The following is a 21,239-nucleotide window of genomic DNA, read 5'->3' on the forward strand; positions in this document are numbered from 1 at the left end:
CAAAGCTACCACACAAATAATGACAGACAGGGAGAACTTAAACTGCACTGCGCCACACACACACAGGAATAAACAGTAATGTGAACAGGGCACAACTAAACACAAATATGGGAAGGAGAAAGGATAACGACGGATCATACGACACCAGATATGAATCTCTCTCTCTTGAACACCTCCACTCCAGACCGGAACCACTTGGTATGAAACACAAGCTATAATCGGCGACGCCCATATGCCAGTATGACTATTTAAAGACCGTGGGCGTGACTAACCTTCCAACCTGGTCTCCAGCAGGATTAACCCCCGAGAGCCTGAAGATCAAGCCGGCGCCACTGAGGCTATAGTGGCTGGAGGTGGAACTACCTCTGCCTGCCGGACGCTGTGGTGTGAACAGCGTCCGATATGACAGTACCCCGTCTTCTACGAGAGACCCCAGGGCCCTCAAGACTCATAGGACCCGGCTTGTCCGGATGACGACGGTGAAAAGAACTGACCAGCCGATCCGCATGTATGTCTGAGGCTGGAACCCAAGACCTCTCCTCCGGACCATACCCCCGCCAGTGCACCAAATACTGAAGAGTACGGCGTACTACTCGAGAGTCCACTACCTTGGCGACCTCGAACTCTAAATCGCCATCCACCATGACTGGAGGTGGCATCGGCGTCGTGTCCACCAAGCCTACCACCTTTTTCAATAAAGCCCTGTGAAAAACGTTATGTATTCTGTACACCGCAGGAAGTTCCAACCGATAAGCCACTGGGTTAATGATGACAGAAATCCTAAAAGGCCCAATAAACCTTGGACCCAGTTTTAAAGATGGGATTTTGAGTTTTATGTTCTTCGTAGCTAACCACACCCATTCGCCCACACACAGGTCCGGACCTGGCACGCGTCTACTGTCAGCCACCCGTTTGTACCTGGCACTCATGCTCAACAAACGCTGTTTCACCCGCCTCCAGACTGATGACAATTGGGCTCCTAGCTGATCCTCCTCCGGGACACCCCCGGAGTCACCCTGACGTAAGGTACAAAACTGAGGATGTTGACCGTACACACAAAAGAATGGAGACTCTCCTGATGACTCTTGGCGGTGATTATTTAACGCGAATTCGGCCAGAGGAAGGAAAGTAGACCACTCCTCCTGGTTGTCGGACACAAAGCATCGTAAATACTGTTCTAGATTTTGGTTCATGCGCTCAGTTTGTCCATTAGACTGTGGATGAAACGCCGATGAATGTGACAACTTGATCCCCAACCTTGAGCAAAAAGCTTTCCAAAACCTCGCCACAAATTGCGTACCCCTATCAGATACTATGTCAGACGGTACTCCGTGGAGTCTGACCACCTCCTTCACAAATACCTGAGCCAACGTCTTAGCATTGGGCAAAGAAGACAACGCCACAAAATGCGCCATCTTTGAAAAACGGTCAACCACCACCAGGATGACCGTGTTCCCTGCCGAGGCTGGCAAGTCAGTGATAAAATCCATGGAGATTTCTGTCCATGGCCTATTGGGTACCCCCAGAGGCTGTAGCGTGCCAGCAGGACGGGTTCGGGGTGACTTAGCCCTAGCGCACGTGATGCAAGCTGCCACGTACGAGACCACGTCCTGCCGGATTTTGGGCCACCAGAAACGACGCGATACCAGCTCTAAGGTGCCCTTCACCCCTGGGTGACCAGCCAGTACCGAATCGTGGTGTTCCTTCAACACCTTAAGCCGAAGATGCAGGGGTACAAATGATTTGTTGGCGGGAAGACCTGGTGGTACCTCCTCTTGGGCCTCGGCAATCTCCGCCTCTACCTCAGTCGTGAGAGCCGAGACCACTACCCCTTTCTGGAGGATGGGTACCGGCTCTTCCCGAGGTTCTCCCCCCGGAAAACACCTAGACAAAGCATCCGCCTTGGTGTTTTTAGCCCCGGGACGGTACGTCACAAGAAAATTGAAACGAGTAAAAAACAATGCCCAGCGAGCCTGCCTAGGAGACAGACGCTTGGCCGACTCCAGGTAGAGCAGATTCTTATGGTCAGTGATAACTGTGACCTGGTGAGCCGCCCCCTCCAAGAAGTGTCGCCATTCCTCAAAAGCCAGTTTGATGGCCAACAACTCCCTGTTGCCGATATCATAATTCCGTTCGGCCGGCGACAGCTTCTTGGAGAAGTAGGCGCATGGATGCATCTCGCTCAAGGACGAGCCTTGAGACAGTACTGCCCCCACTCCCACCTCCGACGCATCAACCTCTACCACAAAAGGTTTAGACACGTCTGGTTGCACCAGAATGGGGGCTGAAGCAAAACTATTCTTCAGACGCTCAAATGCACGTATAGCCACCTCAGGCCAGTTCGCCAGATCGGCACCCTTTTTTGTCATGTCCGTGAGCGGTTTGGCGACAGTCGAAAAGTGTTTTATAAATTTCCTATAATAATTCGCAAACCCAAGGAACCGCTGGAGTGCTTTCAGACTCTCCGGCCTCTCCCATTGCAGCACCGCTTGCACCTTAGCGGTGTCCATTTTAAAACCGGCTGCGGACACAATATATCCCAAAAAGGGCAACTCCTGGACAAAAAATAAACATTTTTCCAGCTTAGCATAGAGCTGGTTCTCCCGGAGCAACTGTAACACCTGCCTAACATGCTCCAAATGAGTGTCCCGATCGCTAGAATAAATGAGGATATCATCCAGGTATACAATCACAAATCTCCCCAGGACATGAGCAAATACATCATTAATAAAATGTTGGAAAACGGCAGGCGCGGTGGTCAACCCAAACGGCATAACCAGACTCTCAAAATGACCCTCAGGAGTGTTAAACGCCGTCTTCCACTCATCCCCCTGACGGACCCTTATGAGGTTATACGCCCCCTGAGGTCCAGCTTGGAAAACCATTTCGCCCCCGCTACCTGGTTGAACAAATCCGGGATCAACGGCATTGGGTAGGGATCACGGATAGTAATCTGGTTTAACTCTCGGAAATCCAGACACGGGCGTAACCCCCCATCTTTCTTCTTAATGAAGAAAAACCCCGCGGCTACAGGCGAGGACGAAGGCCGGATGTGACCTTTGCTCAGACTCTCCGCGATGTAGTCTTTCAGAGCTTGTCTCTCAGGACCAGAAATATTAAACATCCTGGCCTTAGGTAATTTGGCCCCGGGTTTTAACCTAATCGCACAGTCATAGGCTCTATGTGGAGGCAGTTCTGAGCAACCCTTCTCAGAGAAAACATCCGCGAAATCCTGCAAAGCCTCCGGCAGGCTGGGCGTCACGGCGGACACGCATGTGGCCAAGCAATTGTCTTGGCAGAAACCACTCCATTGTACTATGTCCTGAGTTTTCCAATCAATTACCGGGTTGTGCCTGGACAGCCATGGAAAACCCAGGACCATTTGAGCTGGGAGATTACGGAGGACCCTACATGTAACCGACTCAGAATGTAGGACCCCAATGTGGAGTTTCACCTCTGCTACAAACTCAGTAATCTCCCCTTGAGGGAGGGGAACAGCATTAATGGTCACCACCTGTATGGGGTGAGGAAGTTTTTCGATCTTAAACCCGGCGGTGTGTGCAAACTCCTCATCTATGAGATTGGTGGCGGAACCGCTATCCACAAACACTGATATAGGTAGTTCTCTGCCGGCGATAATAACCTTGGCAGGGAGCATACATTGAGATACCATCATGGAGGATATGCATACGCTCAGTTGGGTCTCCTCCATACCCTCTGAGCTTAACAGTTTTCCGCCGGTGTGACCCTCTTAGGTAGTACCGGGCAAACATTAACATAATGACCTCCTTTACCACAGTAGAAACATGCTCCGGGCTTCCGGAATCCCGGAGCGCGAGGCTGAACCTGTGCCACGCCAGCAATCTGCATAAGTTCAGGGGACTCATCTACTTCAACCACACCTGCACCTCTGTTTTCCCCCAGAGGTAGCGTCTCCTGTGCCCCCTGACGAAAACGGCGATCAATACGTATCACCAAACTCATGGCAGACTCCAATGATGCCGGAGTCTCATACATCAGGAGGGCTTGTTTCACCCTCCCTGATACCCCATGAATAAACTGGCTCCGCAGTACTGGGTCATTCCACTGTGTGTCTACAGCCCAGCGGCGAAATTCCGAACAATAGTCTTCTGCCAAGCGCTCCCCCTGGCGGAGGGCACGGATTTTAGATTCCGCTAGAGCCAGTCGGTCAGGGTCATCGTAAATGAGCCCGAGGGCAGAAAAAACATTATCGACCGAATGAAATGTAGCAGAGTCAGCTGGTAAGGAAAATGCCCATGCTTGGGGGTCACCACTCAGTAATGACAACACCAGCCCTACTCGCTGGGCCTCATTACCTGAGGATATTGGCCGCATGCGGAAGTATAATTTGCAGGCCTCCCGAAATACGACAAATTTGCTGCGATCGCCTGAAAATCGTTCTGGCAGCGGAAACTTCGGCTCTGCACCGATACCTGCAGATGCCGTTTGCACCTTAGCTACTACCAGGCCCTGCTGCTGAACTGCCCCTTTCAACTCGGAGACCTGTATGGACAGCGCCGCCAACTGGCGGGTTATGGAATCTAATGGATCCATGGACTCCTGAAAAAATGTGGGCCGATTATAATGTCACGAGGGCTTAGTTCAACTAAGGCTGAAATACCCGGGGCCCCTGTGGTGTCCCTTTTACTAGGGGAAACCCTGTCTGACCCTCAACCCAGGGTTTTTGCTGAAGGTGCAAATGCCTGAGCCTCCGACCTTTCCTTATCTCCTGCTCAGCCCTGCAATTAACCCTCCACCCTCCACCCAGTGAGGAGTCACACCACCAAAGCTCCCACACAAATAATGACAGACAGGGAGAACTTAAACTGCACTGCGCCACACACACACAGGAATAAACAGTAATGTGAACAGGGCACAACTAAACACAAATATGGGAAGGAGAAAGGATAACGACGGATCTTACGACACCAGATATGAATCTCTCTCTCTTGAACACCTCCACTCCAGACCGGAACCACTTGGTATGAAACACAAGCTATAATCGGCGACGCCCATATGCCAGTATGACTATTTAAAGACCGTGGGCGTGACTAACCTTCCAACCTGGTCTCCAGCAGGATTAACCCCCGAGAGCCTGAAGATCAAGCCGGCGCCACTGAGGCTATAGTGGCTGGAGGTGGAACTACCTCTGCCTGCCGGACGCTGTGGTGTGAACAGCGTCCGATATGACAGTACCCCGTCTTCTACGAGGGACCCCAGGGCCCTCAAGACTCATAGGACCCGGCTTGTCCGGATGACGACGGTGAAAAGAACTGACCAGCCGATCCGCATGTATGTCTGAGGCTGGAACCCAAGACCTCTCCTCCGGACCATACCCCCGCCAGTGCACCAAATACTGAAGAGTACGGCGTACTACTCGAGAGTCCACTACCTTGGCGACCTCGAACTCTAAATCGCCATCCACCATGACTGGAGGTGGCATCGGCGTCGTGTCCACCAAGCCTACCACCTTTTTCAATAAAGCCCTGTGAAAAACGTTATGTATTCTGTACACCGCAGGAAGTTCCAACCGATAAGCCACTGGGTTAATGATGGCAGAAATCCTAAAAGGCCCAATAAACCTTGGACCCAGTTTTAAAGATGGGATTTTGAGTTTTATGTTCTTCGTAGCTAACCACACCCATTCGCCCACACACAGGTCCGGACCTGGCACGCGTCTACTGTCAGCCACCCGTTTGTACCTGGCACTCATGCTCAACAAACGCTGTTTCACCCGCCTCCAGACTGATGACAATTGGGCTCCTAGCTGATCCTCCTCCGGGACACCCCCGGAGTCACCCTGACGTAAGGTACAAAACTGAGGATGTTGACCGTACACACAAAAGAATGGAGACTCTCCTGATGACTCTTGGCGGTGATTATTTAACGCGAATTCGGCCAGAGGAAGGAAAGTAGACCACTCCTCCTGGTTGTCGGACACAAAGCATCGTAAATACTGTTCTAGATTTTGGTTCATGCGCTCAGTTTGTCCATTAGACTGTGGATGAAACGCCGATGAATGTGACAACTTGATCCCCAACCTTGAGCAAAAAGCTTTCCAAAACCTCGCCACAAATTGCGTACCCCTATCAGATACTATGTCAGACGGTACTCCGTGGAGTCTGACCACCTCCTTCACAAATACCTGAGCCAACGTCTTAGCATTGGGCAAAGAAGACAACGCCACAAAATGCGCCATCTTTGAAAAACGGTCAACCACCACCAGGATGACCGTGTTCCCTGCCGAGGCTGGCAAGTCAGTGATAAAATCCATGGAGATTTCTGTCCATGGCCTATTGGGTACCCCCAGAGGCTGTAGCGTGCCAGCAGGACGGGTTCGGGGTGACTTAGCCCTAGCGCACGTGATGCAAGCTGCCACGTACGAGACCACGTCCTGCCGGATTTTGGGCCACCAGAAACGACGCGATACCAGCTCTAAGGTGCCCTTCACCCCTGGGTGACCAGCCAGTACCGAATCGTGGTGTTCCTTCAACACCTTAAGCCGAAGATGCAGGGGTACAAATGATTTGTTGGCGGGAAGACCTGGTGGTACCTCCTCTTGGGCCTCGGCAATCTCCGCCTCTACCTCAGTCGTGAGAGCCGAGACCACTACCCCTTTCTGGAGGATGGGTACCGGCTCTTCCCGAGGTTCTCCCCCCGGAAAACACCTAGACAAAGCATCCGCCTTGGTGTTTTTAGCCCCGGGACGGTACGTCACAAGAAAATTGAAACGAGTAAAAAACAATGCCCAGCGAGCCTGCCTAGGAGACAGACGCTTGGCCGACTCCAGGTAGAGCAGATTCTTATGGTCAGTGATAACTGTGACCTGGTGAGCCGCCCCCTCCAAGAAGTGTCGCCATTCCTCAAAAGCCAGTTTGATGGCCAACAACTCCCTGTTGCCGATATCATAATTCCGTTCGGCCGGCGACAGCTTCTTGGAGAAGTAGGCGCATGGATGCATCTCGCTCAAGGACGAGCCTTGAGACAGTACTGCCCCCACTCCCACCTCCGACGCATCAACCTCTACCACAAAAGGTTTAGACACGTCTGGTTGCACCAGAATGGGGGCTGAAGCAAAACTATTCTTCAGACGCTCAAATGCACGTATAGCCACCTCAGGCCAGTTCGCCAGATCGGCACCCTTTTTTGTCATGTCCGTGAGCGGTTTGGCGACAGTCGAAAAGTGTTTTATAAATTTCCTATAATAATTCGCAAACCCAAGGAACCGCTGGAGTGCTTTCAGACTCTCCGGCCTCTCCCATTGCAGCACCGCTTGCACCTTAGCGGTGTCCATTTTAAAACCGGCTGCGGACACAATATATCCCAAAAAGGGCAACTCCTGGACAAAAAATAAACATTTTTCCAGCTTAGCATAGAGCTGGTTCTCCCGGAGCAACTGTAACACCTGCCTAACATGCTCCAAATGAGTGTCCCGATCGCTAGAATAAATGAGGATATCATCCAGGTATACAATCACAAATCTCCCCAGGACATGAGCAAATACATCATTAATAAAATGTTGGAAAACGGCAGGCGCGGTGGTCAACCCAAACGGCATAACCAGACTCTCAAAATGACCCTCAGGAGTGTTAAACGCCGTCTTCCACTCATCCCCCTGACGGACCCTTATGAGGTTATACGCCCCCTGAGGTCCAGCTTGGAAAACCATTTCGCCCCCGCTACCTGGTTGAACAAATCCGGGATCAACGGCATTGGGTAGGGATCACGGATAGTAATCTGGTTTAACTCTCGGAAATCCAGACACGGGCGTAACCCCCCATCTTTCTTCTTAATGAAGAAAAACCCCGCGGCTACAGGCGAGGACGAAGGCCGGATGTGACCTTTGCTCAGACTCTCCGCGATGTAGTCTTTCAGAGCTTGTCTCTCAGGACCAGAAATATTAAACATCCTGGCCTTAGGTAATTTGGCCCCGGGTTTTAACCTAATCGCACAGTCATAGGCTCTATGTGGAGGCAGTTCTGAGCAACCCTTCTCAGAGAAAACATCCGCGAAATCCTGCAAAGCCTCCGGCAGGCTGGGCGTCACGGCGGACACGCATGTGGCCAAGCAATTGTCTTGGCAGAAACCACTCCATTGTACTATGTCCTGAGTTTTCCAATCAATTACCGGGTTGTGCCTGGACAGCCATGGAAAACCCAGGACCATTTGAGCTGGGAGATTACGGAGGACCCTACATGTAACCGACTCAGAATGTAGGACCCCAATGTGGAGTTTCACCTCTGCCACAAACTCAGTAATCTCCCCTTGAGGGAGGGGAACAGCATTAATGGTCACCACCTGTATGGGGTGAGGAAGTTTTTCGATCTTAAACCCGGCGGTGTGTGCAAACTCCTCATCTATGAGATTGGTGGCGGAACCGCTATCCACAAACACTGATATAGGTAGTTCTCTGCCGGCGATAATAACCTTGGCAGGGAGCATACATTGAGATACCATCATGGAGGATATGCATACGCTCAGTTGGGTCTCCTCCATACCCTCTGAGCTTAACAGTTTTCCGCCGGTGTGACCCTCTTAGGTAGTACCGGGCAAACGTTAACATAATGACCTCCTTTACCACAGTAGAAACATGCTCCGGGCTTCCGGAATCCCGGAGCGCGAGGCTGAACCTGTGCCACGCCAGCAATCTGCATAAGTTCAGGGGACTCATCTACTTCAACCACACCTGCACCTCTGTTTTCCCCCAGAGGTAGCGTCTCCTGTGCCCCCTGACAAAAACGGCGATCAATACGTATCACCAAACTCATGGCAGACTCCAATGATGCCGGAGTCTCATACATCAGGAGGGCTTGTTTCACCCTCCCTGATACCCCATGAATAAACTGGCTCCGCAGTGCTGGGTCATTCCACTGTGTGTCTACAGCCCAGCGGCGAAATTCCGAACAATAGTCTTCTGCCAAGCGCTCCCCCTGGCGGAGGGCACGGATTTTAGATTCCGCTAGAGCCAGTCGGTCAGGGTCATCGTAAATGAGCCCGAGGGCAGAAAAAACATTATCGACCGAATGAAATGTAGCAGAGTCAGCTGGTAAGGAAAATGCCCATGCTTGGGGGTCACCACTCAGTAATGACAACACCAGCCCTACTCGCTGGGCCTCATTACCTGAGGATATTGGCCGCATGCGGAAGTATAATTTGCAGGCCTCCCGAAATACGACAAATTTGCTGCGATCGCCTGAAAATCGTTCTGGCAGCGGAAACTTCGGCTCTGCACCGATACCTGCAGATGCCGTTTGCACCTTAGCTACTACCAGGCCCTGCTGCTGAACTGCCCCTTTCAACTCGGAGACCTGTATGGACAGCGCCGCCAACTGGCGGGTTATGGAATCTAATGGATCCATGGACTCCTGAAAAAATGTGGGCCGATTATAATGTCACGAGGGCTTAGTTCAACTAAGGCTGAAATACCCGGGGCCCCTGTGGTGTCCCTTTTACTAGGGGAAACCCTGTCTGACCCTCAACCCAGGGTTTTTGCTGAAGGTGCAAATGCCTGAGCCTCCGACCTTTCCTTATCTCCTGCTCAGCCCTGCAATTAACCCTCCACCCTCCACCCAGTGAGGAGTCACACCACCAAAGCTCCCACACAAATAATGACAGACAGGGAGAACTTAAACTGCACTGCGCCACACACACACAGGAATAAACAGTAATGTGAACAGGGCACAACTAAACACAAATATGGGAAGGAGAAAGGATAACGACGGATCATACGACACCAGATATGAATCTCTCTCTCTTGAACACCTCCACTCCAGACCGGAACCACTTGGTATGAAACACAAGCTATAATCGGCGACGCCCATATGCCAGTATGACTATTTAAAGACCGTGGGCGTGACTAACCTTCCAACCTGGTCTCCAGCAGGATTAACCCCCGAGAGCCTGAAGATCAAGCCGGCGCCACTGAGGCTATAGTGGCTGGAGGTGGAACTACCTCTGCCTGCCGGACGCTGTGGTGTGAACAGCGTCCGACATGACACTTCGACTGCCCTCGCCCATCAGCACCTTCACAGCCTGGCCTCACGAGTGATCCCTCCATCCCATCCACCAGCGCTGGAGCATCGTGGCTAACTCCATTCCATGAATCTGCTGGTGAGGAAATAGCTTTCCCTTTACCCCACCATTCTGCCGCGGAAGGCGGCAGCGGCGAAGGGGTCAGGAAAGGAGCTATGTGCCAGAATTCTTGCATCTGAATGCATCTTTTCAAAACTGTCTCAAAGTGTTGTCTGAGCAAATTGCCGCAGGCTTTAATTTGCTCAGCAACAGTATTCTTGAGGTCAAAACACTTTTGCAAAGCATGCATTCAGATGCAAGACAAACTCCAAACCACACATTTTTCAGGTCTGTAGTTGAGCGCATAGATGGACTATCTCCTGACCAGCAGATGCATGTAATGCAGTCGTGCCACGCTGCTCTTGCGCAGGTTACCTCCCAAGCTCCTCCACCAACCCCGATAATTCCACCCACACCTGCCCTCCCTTCAGCCTCTGTGCCCCCTCCCCCTCCTATTCAATACCAGCAGCCTCCCCAGTACCAGCAGCCTCACCAGTACCAGCAACCTCCCCAGTACCAGCAACCTCCCCCATACCACCAAACTGCCCCATACCACCAACCTGCTACATTCCAACAACCTTCCCCGTACCATTTCCCAACCACATCTTCTGCGCCTCCAGTCCCTGCCCAACCATCCTCTCCACCACCCACCACCTCTTCTGCCTCCCACATTTCCTCCCATTCTTATTCTTTTTCAACCCCTTCACCTCTTTTACCTACCGATCCTTCCCCACCACCACCACCATCCCTGTCCTCTCTCCACACTCCCAATGTCGAAGTGTCCCAAAGCCCCTCCAGCATTATCTCCACCCAACACTATGTTAATTTATAGTTTTTTGCAATAAAAAAATAATTTTTTCTGAGTAATAAAAGTCGTTTTCAGGAAAAAAAGATTAATAAAAATTCAATAAAAAAATATTTTGTTGGTTCAAAAAGTTGTTGTTGTGGTAAAATACACATCCATGTACCCAACTTTGGATAAAAGGTAACATCATGTAGGTAACAACAAGGTACAACAATTTGTTCAAAATTTCAAATAATGTGGTTACACAAGGTACACGAATTTGGGTAAAAAAGGTAAAAAAAGGTAAAAGAAGAAGTTTTCAAACTCTGTCATTCTGCCAGTCGATTCGTCCTTCAGGTGAATTAAGTATTCAGCAAATTTGTCCCTCATTCTGGAAACAGCCACAGAACTTCTAAAGGTAATGTTCTGGTCATCATGCAAGGTAGTTTCTTCAGAGTGATCCTCACTGTGGAAATGTGTTCGTTGCAGATAACAAAATTGTGCAGGACCACACAAGCTTTGATCACCTCGTCCACAGTTTCAGTCTTGAGGTTGATCGCGGTCAATAGAACATGCCATTTTGCTGTAAGAAGACCAAAAGTGCACTCCACCATTCTTCGTGCTCGTGTGAGGCAGTAATTAAAAATTCTTCTTGTAGGTGTCAATGCACTGCTGGAGTATGGTTTCAATAGGTGTTCTGAGAGCTGGAAGGCTTCATCCCATACACAAACAAAAGGCATTGGTGAAATGGAGAAGCGGCAATATGTGTCACTTCTTCTGATAAGGTGTCCAATTCTTTCTAACAATAAATAAAAGTTCTCCATTTTCATCCTAACATGCGAAAAATTTATCAGGGTTTCCTCTTAGCTCCATGTAGAGTGTAGAATACACCCCACGTGTCATTCTCTGGGCTGTGATGGGGTGGATCCACAAACGTTGTCGGTGCTGACGCATGATGCGCTGCTGTCTCTTCTCTCCTTCTCAAGAGCAATTGCTTTGAAACGATTCGCCTCAACAGTGAAATCCACCAAATTCTTCAGAATGTTTGCTATCACAACGTCCATTTTCGCCAGCCAGCTACTTTCTCTTCTTTCTCTCCAACCTGCACTTGCTCCTCTACAAACTGTGAAAGATGGGCTGGGAACACTGTAAAAATAGGTTTTCCATAGCCAATCATCTTTTTGAGCACCCCCCCATGGGCATTTTTAAAAAAACGGATCCGTCGTAATCCGGCGATATACGGATTGAAAACCGGAAGAAACAGATCCGTTTTTTGCCGGATCCATTAGACGGATCCGGCAGAAAACTGGATTCGTTTCTTCCGGTTGGCGCCAGATCCGGCACTCTGGTGACATGCCGGATCGCGCCTGACGGGAAAAAATTGATGTGTGAAAGTATCCTTAGTAGAACTATAAAGCTCAGCACAAGGTCTGCTGTAACACATTCAGCCATCAGCTGTTTTGTTCTCAGTCTACACTGTTATCACTGTATTTACATAAAGAGATAACTGGGCATTTGAATATGCATAGGGCTTGTGACAGTGAGAGCAGTGAGAGGCTGAAGGTCAGGGATTGTTATTGCACAGGCCTGAAAAGAGCCCTTTCAGGAGCTGAGAGGGAGGTGAGCAGCTTACGGTGTACAGATATCAATTGGATGGAGAGAGCATACTGTTATATTAGGAGTTAATTCCTCTCCTTGAATGTGGCTGCTGTGAACTCTAGGCCAGGGCCTGGGCAGACACTAGTGGCCAAGCTCCATGTAAACTAGCTGTACACTAAGTAAAATAAAAGCTCTCTTTGCAGGAGAATGACAGCAGATAGAAAAGGCAGGTCAATTGCTTATTTATTTTTACTAACTAGTTAATGAAATTTAATTAACTTACTCACATTTTAAAGAAGACCTATGACCAAATTTTAGATGTTGAACTGGACAAACAATGTAATAGGTGCTGCAGAGCAGAATGACATGCTTATGATTTTTTTTTACATTGGCTCTCCGTTGCAGAGATATTAGAGATCAAAATATTTAGCAACTAAGCAGTAAATGTTTTTTAGCCCAGGCGGGCATTACCAGAGGGATTTCACTGGGGTCATGTAATTCTTCCTCTTTCTGATGCTGTCCAATCATAAGCAGGCAGCAACACACTGAGGAAAGAACAACACACCCCCAAGATAGCTTAGATCAGCCTGGATGTGAGACATACATTTCTAGTAGATCTCCTTTCACAATGAAGCACAAATGAGTTTTATTGACAGAACAAAATACACCTTAGCATTGCCAAAGCAATTGCAGTACTGACAACTCTGCTGCACTTCCCCTCTTCCCAAAATGACAATTTGAGATGAGATCTGTTACTGACTCTCAGGTCTGCTGTGCACCAGCACATCATCACTCTGCAGTGAGGAGACCAGACTGTCAATTGGAGCGCCCACAAGGGCCGTGGGCGTACTCGGTACCGGGCCGGTTCTTAAGGGGATGTGTCACGGCAGCAGTGACCTGGTCCGTGGCCCTGGGCGTCAAATAAAAATGATCAAAATAATGGTTTATAAGGGATAATTTGTGACAAATAAGGTGTTAGCCGACACTGCAGAATCAGTCTGTTGGGGATGTTGTTGTTGCAGCAGAGTTGGTTCAGCTCTCCACAGGCAGAGCTATTCCCCAGGGCAGTTTATGGTGTTGAAGATAATGGTGGTTTTAGTGCAGGGCAGATGACCAAGCAAATAAACTGAGGACACAGCAGGGTGCAGTCTTTTCACTTTTACTCACAGTTCTGTTGTAACAATCCCCAGTCAGGGAGCTGTGTTCTCCAGGCTTGTGGTCCAGGCAGCTCTCAGGTAGATTGGGGTGTACGTTGCCAGGACTCCCTTTGATGTTCCTTTCCTGGCCGTCTCACTATGCTGGCTACCACCTTTCCTGCTCTGTGTCTTTACACGCAGTGTCTCGAGCCAGCAGACTCAGATCTTGTGGGGCGACGTTGGTCAGACCCCTGGATCCTGTCCGTCTGCCTTTTCGGCGAATGAGTGTGGGGTCGGCTGCAGCACTTAAAGATACTACCGCCTCTGGTTTCCTAGCTGAGTCCTTAGCTTCTCCAGCAGTTTTGGGCCGGTCCCCTAACTGCGAACTGGTGTCTCCACTGACCACGCCGGTGGATGTGGGACACACAGATGGATTGCTCACCATCCGTGCCCCTAAGACCTCTTCTTCCTCCCCTTCTGGAGCTTGCCTTCCTTTCTTCTCTATCTTCACTCCGTCTCTCTCTCACTCTCTTTAGTCTGGAGACAAGCTGCACTCAGCTTCAATCTCCACAAGCGACTCATCTCTCCATCCTGACTGGCTTCTGTCCTATCATACCACTCTCTGACTATCTGCTTCCAGAACAATCTCTTTACCTCAGCACTAACTCCTCCCACCAACTGTCACTCCCTTAAGCTCTGCCCCTTCTCTACTTTCTCCACCCACACCCTCTAATTAACTCCCCCCTTGCCAGATGGGGACTAGTGTTGGGTGCTGCTGTGTGAGTCCTGGCAGTGCCCCTTCCATACTTGAGAGCAGAGTGCCACACCTCTGGATGAAGTGCAGTACCCTGTGGCGACTGAGACCACAGGGGCGCCACACAATACAAGTCTCACACTGAGACTGTTCAAAGCTATTGTGGGGGCATGTTTTTCTTTCTCCAGTGGGTTGCTGCCCGCTTATGATTGGTCAGCATCAGGAAAAAGAAAAAAAACGCCCCCAGTGAAATCTCTCTGGTACTGCCCACCTTGACTTACAGAAGTTAACTGTTCAGGTGCCAAATATTTTGAACACTAATATCTAAACAACAGTGAGGTGAAATTAAAAAAAAACAAAACATTTCATTCTGCTCTGCAGCGTGTATTGCATCAAATGTCCAGTTCAGCGTGAATAATTTGATGAAAGGTCCTCTTTAAGATGCAATAAAATTAGGTTTGAACACATTCTCTAAACAAGAAGGATAGGTTCTGTTCTGGTGGCCCCAGGGAACCCGAGTCTGTCATTATGTGTTTTACGGACAAAGTGCATGCCTAGTGTAATAGCGAAGAGTGATTGTGTATCACAGAAAAAAAAGGATAAAAATGTCAACATAAAACAAATTTACAAAAATATATTTATACTGTAGAATATGATAAAACTTCATGTATATGTTCTTTTGCCTGATTACAAGGTATAAAGCTCAAATTGCATCTGTCTGAAATAGCTAAATAATTATACTATCCATATACTCCAAAATGACAGGTAGAAGGATCCATTGCCTTGTCTCATGATTTATTAGCTAAAGTGTAATGTTTGTTAAACCTCGTGAATCACTCTGTACAGTTTAGCTTTAGAGACCTGGGGCGGCGCAGTTTATATCTTAAACGTCTAAGCAATCGGTTAGCCTATTTTTCAGAAACTCTCACCACAGACATATCCCAATCATCATGACTGCCTTAGAAATCTCCCTTTAAGCCGACACTGCACTTACTAAACTTTCCAATCTTGATGTTCTTACACATAACACGTCATTCTGCACATACTACTTGTTTCAATGGTCATGGGAAATCTACATCAAATTTGTAATTATGACAAATAGAAAATTTCTTAATTGATTGTTAAAAAATAGTATTTCTCCCAATGCATGCACTGCTGAAGTCCTCGATATTCATGAGCTGTGGGGTAATCTTGTCCCAAGCCTAATTAATAGCCATTAGTCCTGCACACTATAGGGAGAATGCTGTCAATCAGACCAGGGGAGTGAGTCTACCCAACAGCTCATGGATATCAAGGACTCTGCATCAGATGGATTACATTTAATAGACTCAAGGCTTAGGGTACCGGTACACTTAGCGATGCACCAGCGATCCCGACAACGATATGGATCGCTGGTGCATCGCTAAGTGGTCGCTAGTGAGCTGCCACTCAGGCAGATCTCACCAGCGACATCGCAGGGGTCGGGGGTCGCTACTTACCTGTCAGACGAGGCGATCCTGACGTCCTCCCGCCCGTGTCCACGCGTCGCTCGTCTCCACAGCAGGAAGCTGACGACGAGAAATGGCCCTGGCCGGTCGGAGGTATCACACATAGCGATATCACTAGCAATTTCGCTGCTACGTCACAAAATCGGTGACGTTACAGCGATATTGCTAGCGATATCGCTATGTGTAATGGGGGTTTTAGATTCTGAGTCAGTGATTTTATGAAAAGAAGATTCAGGTGACAGGCACTGCAAAGGGAAAGAAAAAATTGAAAAAAATCACCAAAAAAGATGAAGAAATAAATAAACACAAATTAAAATCACAACATGTTTTGCTTGAATCCAGCCTTCTTCAGGTGTCTTTTTTTTAGCTGGGCCCACAAAAGTGTCAGCTTAGTTTGGTTCAACTCTCTCAGATGAGAGAATCGGAGCACAGGTGAGAAGATGAAGATCAAAATTTCTCAATGTTCTCAAATGTGTGAGTTTGCAGAAATCAGATTGCAGTCGGATGTCATTCAAGTGCAGTCTAATGTTTTCCACGCACCCATAGATTTAAATGGGTTGGTGGGTGAGATTCAATTTGCTGTTACTTTTTTCTCATGCCAAATCAGCATGAGAAAAAAAATGCTGGTCAGCACTGCCCCATAACATAACATTGGTCCAAGTACTATGTGATAAAACATTGGATAGTGGAGCGCCCCCAGAGCAAGTGGGGTTCTTACTCGGTACCAGGCCGGTGTCTTAAAGGGGATGTGTCGTGGTGGCAGTGAACCGATAAGTGGCCCTTGGTGTCCATGTACAATAGGTGGAATAAAGTTTATGTGTATATAAGTTTGTGACGCCACCTGTGGTATCTGGTCAGAGGTGACCAGTGCTGCAGTGCAGATCCTCTGGGACAGATGGTGGGATGCAGCAGAGGTGCAATAGCTCTCCACAGGCAGAGCTGTAGTCCCAAGGCAGTTGTAGTAGATGTTGAGGTAGATGGTGTAGTGTTTAGGCACAGAGATGTAGCAGTGCCGAGTAGGTGACGCAGGAATGAAGTGGTTACAACTTCTATTCCTCCGGTTTCTGCTGTAGAACCATTAGCATTCACACAGCCTCAGATACCAGTGCCCGGCCTTTGGCGCATTAACTTAGGGAAGGACTCTGCTCTAGCCCTAGTCCCCAGTTCTCCTCCACACGTTCCATCCTTTTCTATATTTCTTCTGAAGAACTGATGTTTCTCTTCCCTTCCTTGCCAGCAGCTCCAGCTCACAGGAGGCTGCTGCATATACGTACTCTCACTCCATCCCTCTCTCAGGACTGACCTAACTTCCTGTCAGTTTTCCCCCTCTCTGGTATAAACTAAGCTCCACCCACCTCCCAGCACCCTTCATGAACCAAGTAGGGGTCATAGAGGGTGCCCTGCTGTTCTAAGGTTTCCGTGCTGGGTGCAGGTGCTGGAGTCTGGTCAGGTGTCCCCATCTTTCCTGAGGAGTGGGATACTACACCTCTGGAGGAGGTGTAGTACCTCTGTGGCGACTGAACCCTCAGGGGCGCCACAATAGCACTCATGTTATCGCTTATCTGAGTGAATCCTCAGAATAGTGCTTCTCTCTCTTTTTTTATGAAAGCTACTGAACCAATTCAAGTAGGTAATCCAAAGATGGAATCTGGGTCTCTATCACTATTTTATATTGCCCCTGGATAGGGGGCATACACCTTGTGGCAGAGTACCTTTAATATATTTATATACAGAGCTCTTGTGTTTACCATGACAGAGAGGAGCCAGAAGACCGCAGCGTCTGATTTCTCCTATTCCTGCATGGATTAGAAGCACTTCACCTTCATATTGAATGGTGCAAATCTCTTTTGGCAGTGCATTGGTTAATCTGCTCTGTTGAGAGCTCCTGTAGCATTTAGTTTCTCAGCTGTGCACTGTTAGCCACTCCCATCTCCTATGTAATCTGGGTCCTAGTTAGCACTCACTGTCAGAGGTAGCTTATGCTGCATGTCTGGAGGTTGTTGGTGGTTGTTGTTGGAGAAGGTAGTTGGTGGGTTTATCTATGACTGTTGCTAAGTTTTGAGTGTGTGATAATTCTCTTTCTTCTCCTACTTTGGTTTAACCCTATCCTCCACTCCTTGGTGCATTCCTCTGTTGTACGTGTGAGTATATTTTTATGTTGGGTATTTTTCGTTACCCCTGTTCATATTACCCTGTTAGTCTGGTTCCTGTATTACGGTACACAACTACTCCCCTTTCCCCCCCGAGGGGGGAAGGGTACAGACTGAGGGCAGATTCAAGAGCTAATACAAGGTACGTGGCCCCGGAGTCTTCACCATCAGAAGTAATCCGGGGAACAGGGTGAGCTAGGGCGCCCCAAGCGTTAGGGACATGGAAGGAGCTCCTGGTCCCCAGACAGCCGACAACCGAGCCATGACAGTTTCTTTACCTAGTCTGTCCTACATTATTCTGGAGATTCTTTCTTAGCAGATTTGCAATAATGAATTGGCTGTTACCATCTATCATTTAATATATTTGTATAATTTTATCTATTTAATGACCTACCATTCAACATTAAACATTTTTTTCTCTTTGCTTTGCAGATAAGGATCAACAATCAGAAAATGACCCTTTCCAATCCTGAATTTTTATAATATATCAGACCCGGCGTCTGCTGTCATTTTCTTTCTATTCACCCATTCTTGTGGAATGATGTTGAATAATAACTTAAGCCTAGCAAAGAATGCAACCAATATTCACTCTGCAACTTTGGGACTTGTATTAGGGAGCATATCATTTTTTACAGTTTTTATGAACATTTTAGTATTGTATGCTGTGAAAACTGAGAGAAAACTTCACACTGTGGGAAACCTATACATTGTTAGCTTGTCTATCGCTGATCTCATAGTGGGCATTGCAGTCATGCCACTAAACATTTTGTATCTCCTAAACCATGAATGGATCCTTGGAAGACCAACTTGTCTTTTTTGGTTGTCTATGGACTACGTTGCTAGTACAGCCTCTATCTTCAGCCTATTTATTCTGTGTATCGATCGCTATCGCTCCATTCAGCAACCTCTACAGTATTTAAAGTATCGTACAAAGACTAGAGCTTCCTTCATGATCTCTGGAGCTTGGCTTTTTTCATTGACTTGGATCATTCCTATTTTGGGTTGGCATGTATTTGCAAATGGTGGAATTAGGTCAGTGCCGGAACACACGTGTGAAACGGAATTTCACAAAGTCACTTGGTTTAAAGTTCTCACTGCCATATTGAATTTCTATATACCATCTTTGCTAATGTTGTGGTTCTACGCCAAGATATACAAAGCAGTGAGAGAACATTATCAACATCGCAAACTCATTAATGGCTCTTTCCAACTGTTCTATGACAGTAAGTTTGTCCGTAAAGTAAAAGTGCTAAAAAAGCCAAGGACTTGTGTAAAAAAACAGTGTAGTAATGGTACTCTTATGGTACCAGAGACAAGCCTTCACGGACATTATACTACAGTTTCCAATGTGTTTTCTAAACCAAAAAACTTGCATGGACAATTCCACATGGAAGACTTGGAGAGTCAGCAGACATTCAGCCCATGTGACAATAAGGTAGTCAAGTTGCATTGTTTTCCTTTAACCATAATACAGGCAAACCCTGAAGATTGCCGAAACTATGTTACAGTAAGTAGAAAAAAGAGTAGACACTTCCCAGAAAATCAGGAGATGACAGATATATCAGAGGAACACACATTTGCCGAGGCAGCATCTTATATCTTGGATTCAAATCAGATAGAACAGAACAACACTGAGACCACCGACGGTGCTGAAACAAGGCAAACCGGCAATTTCGGCTACCTGAAGCACACATGGCAGAGGTTCCGCACACAGTCCAAGCAGAGCATGCAAGGACTTCACATGAACAGGGAAAGAAAAGCCGCCAAGCAGTTAGGTTTCATCATGGCAGCTTTTATGTTGTGTTGGATCCCATATTTTGTTCTTTTCATGGTTATAGCGTTTTGTCAAGACTGCTTCAACCACAACATTCACATGTTTACCATTTGGCTTGGCTACATCAACTCAACACTAAACCCTTTGATCTACCCTTTGTGTAATGAGAATTTCAAGAAGACATTTAAGAAGATATTTCATATTAGGTTAAACTGTGATAAAAAGGAAAATTGTTCGACGTGTACTTATAAATGAACTTGGTACGTTCTTCAGAATTCTTTGGAATATCAGTGTTAACTTCACGGTTCTCGAGAGGAACCTTACTTGAGATATTTAACATTTTTTCATGAATTGTGTTTGGTGCCTCATTTCCTAATTTTGACTCATGAACGTTGTATGACTCTGCTAAGTCTGTGAAAACTTGAACTAAATGTAATCTTAATGTACTGAGCAAGGGTTAAGAATCTAAGACGTCGCAAGGGTTTATCTTATAGGAGCACACAATGAAATTGAAGTAAAGAGATTTGTCCAATTCTCTTGGAAAGTATAAACTAGATTAATCTGCTGAAGCGTAAAGGAAATGCCAAATAGAAAAAACATGATTTGTATGAGCCTTTGCTTTGTTCCTCTGAGCGCTTTTCTATTACAGCTTCACATTTACCAACCAAATATAATACATAAGTAACATCATCCCAACATATCAAATATTACATCATTCAAACATATTTTTAAGCATTTGATTTGATTAGCTTTTAACCCAAAACTAAATCTGTTCATAGTCATATCAGTGACACCATAATTTTTTTGCCAGAATATATTAACATTACATATACCGTAATTTTTAAACTATGTGTGCTATGACTATGGGCACACACAATTTTTGGAGAAGGCTTTAGAACAGAAACTGAGTGGATGGAAACTGGGCAAAAACTGTCCAGATCCTCCTCAAATATTCAAAACTCATCAAAAACTCAGATTTTTCATCTTTCCAAAATGCTATTCAAAAACTCTTTAAAAACCCTTCAAATTCTTACATTCATGGGAGTTTTTTTTAGCTTTTTTTTACTCAAGAAGTTTTAAAAACCTTCTAGGGGTAAAAAAAAGAAAGAGTATGTTACTGCTTTGAAGCAGATACCGAAGAAAACCTCTCCAAGCTAGACACTTTCTAATCAAAAGGCTGAAAAAACAAACTTTTTAGAAAAGAAAACTCTTACAAAACAGCTTCAGGAAGCACTTTAGAAAAAGAAAAACTCCCAAAAATAATTTCCTGAAAAGTTTTCCCCTTGAAAGTTGGTGGTTCTTGAAAGCCTGGAAAAAAAACTTAGTGTGAACATAGCCTTACTATAAAAATGATAAAAAACATTTCTTGGATTCAAATCACCAAAATGCAAAATCTACTTTTTACATTGACATCCACCGAATAAACAAAAAATGTCTAATAGATGTAAGTCGCACCTTTGGGA

General features: G+C 47.1%; 1 protein-coding gene and 1 long non-coding RNA gene across 2 annotated transcripts in view; both read left to right on the forward strand.

The window, feature by feature from the left end:
- Nucleotides 1–21,239, forward strand: part of LOC141088242 (uncharacterized) — a 343,399-nt gene that overhangs the window by 315,935 nt on the left and 6,225 nt on the right. The window lies entirely within an intron of this gene.
- HRH1 (histamine receptor H1) lies at nucleotides 18,445–20,031 on the forward strand. Its single transcript, XM_073574389.1, has one exon. The coding sequence runs from the start codon at nucleotides 18,541–18,543 to the stop codon at nucleotides 20,029–20,031; it is 1,491 nt and encodes a 496-aa protein (XP_073430490.1). The 5' UTR covers nucleotides 18,445–18,540.

The sequence above is a fragment of the Dendrobates tinctorius genome, unplaced genomic scaffold (genome assembly GCF_039654945.1).
Source record: "Dendrobates tinctorius isolate UK_male_01 unplaced genomic scaffold, ASM3965494v1 ptg000038l, whole genome shotgun sequence".
Lineage (NCBI taxonomy): Eukaryota > Metazoa > Chordata > Amphibia > Anura > Dendrobatidae > Dendrobates > Dendrobates tinctorius.

Excerpts from the sequence above, each read along its gene's own strand:
- HRH1 (XM_073574389.1), top strand. The coding sequence starts at position 18,541 with ATGATGTTGAATAATAACTTAAGCCTAGCAAAGAATGCAACCAATATT.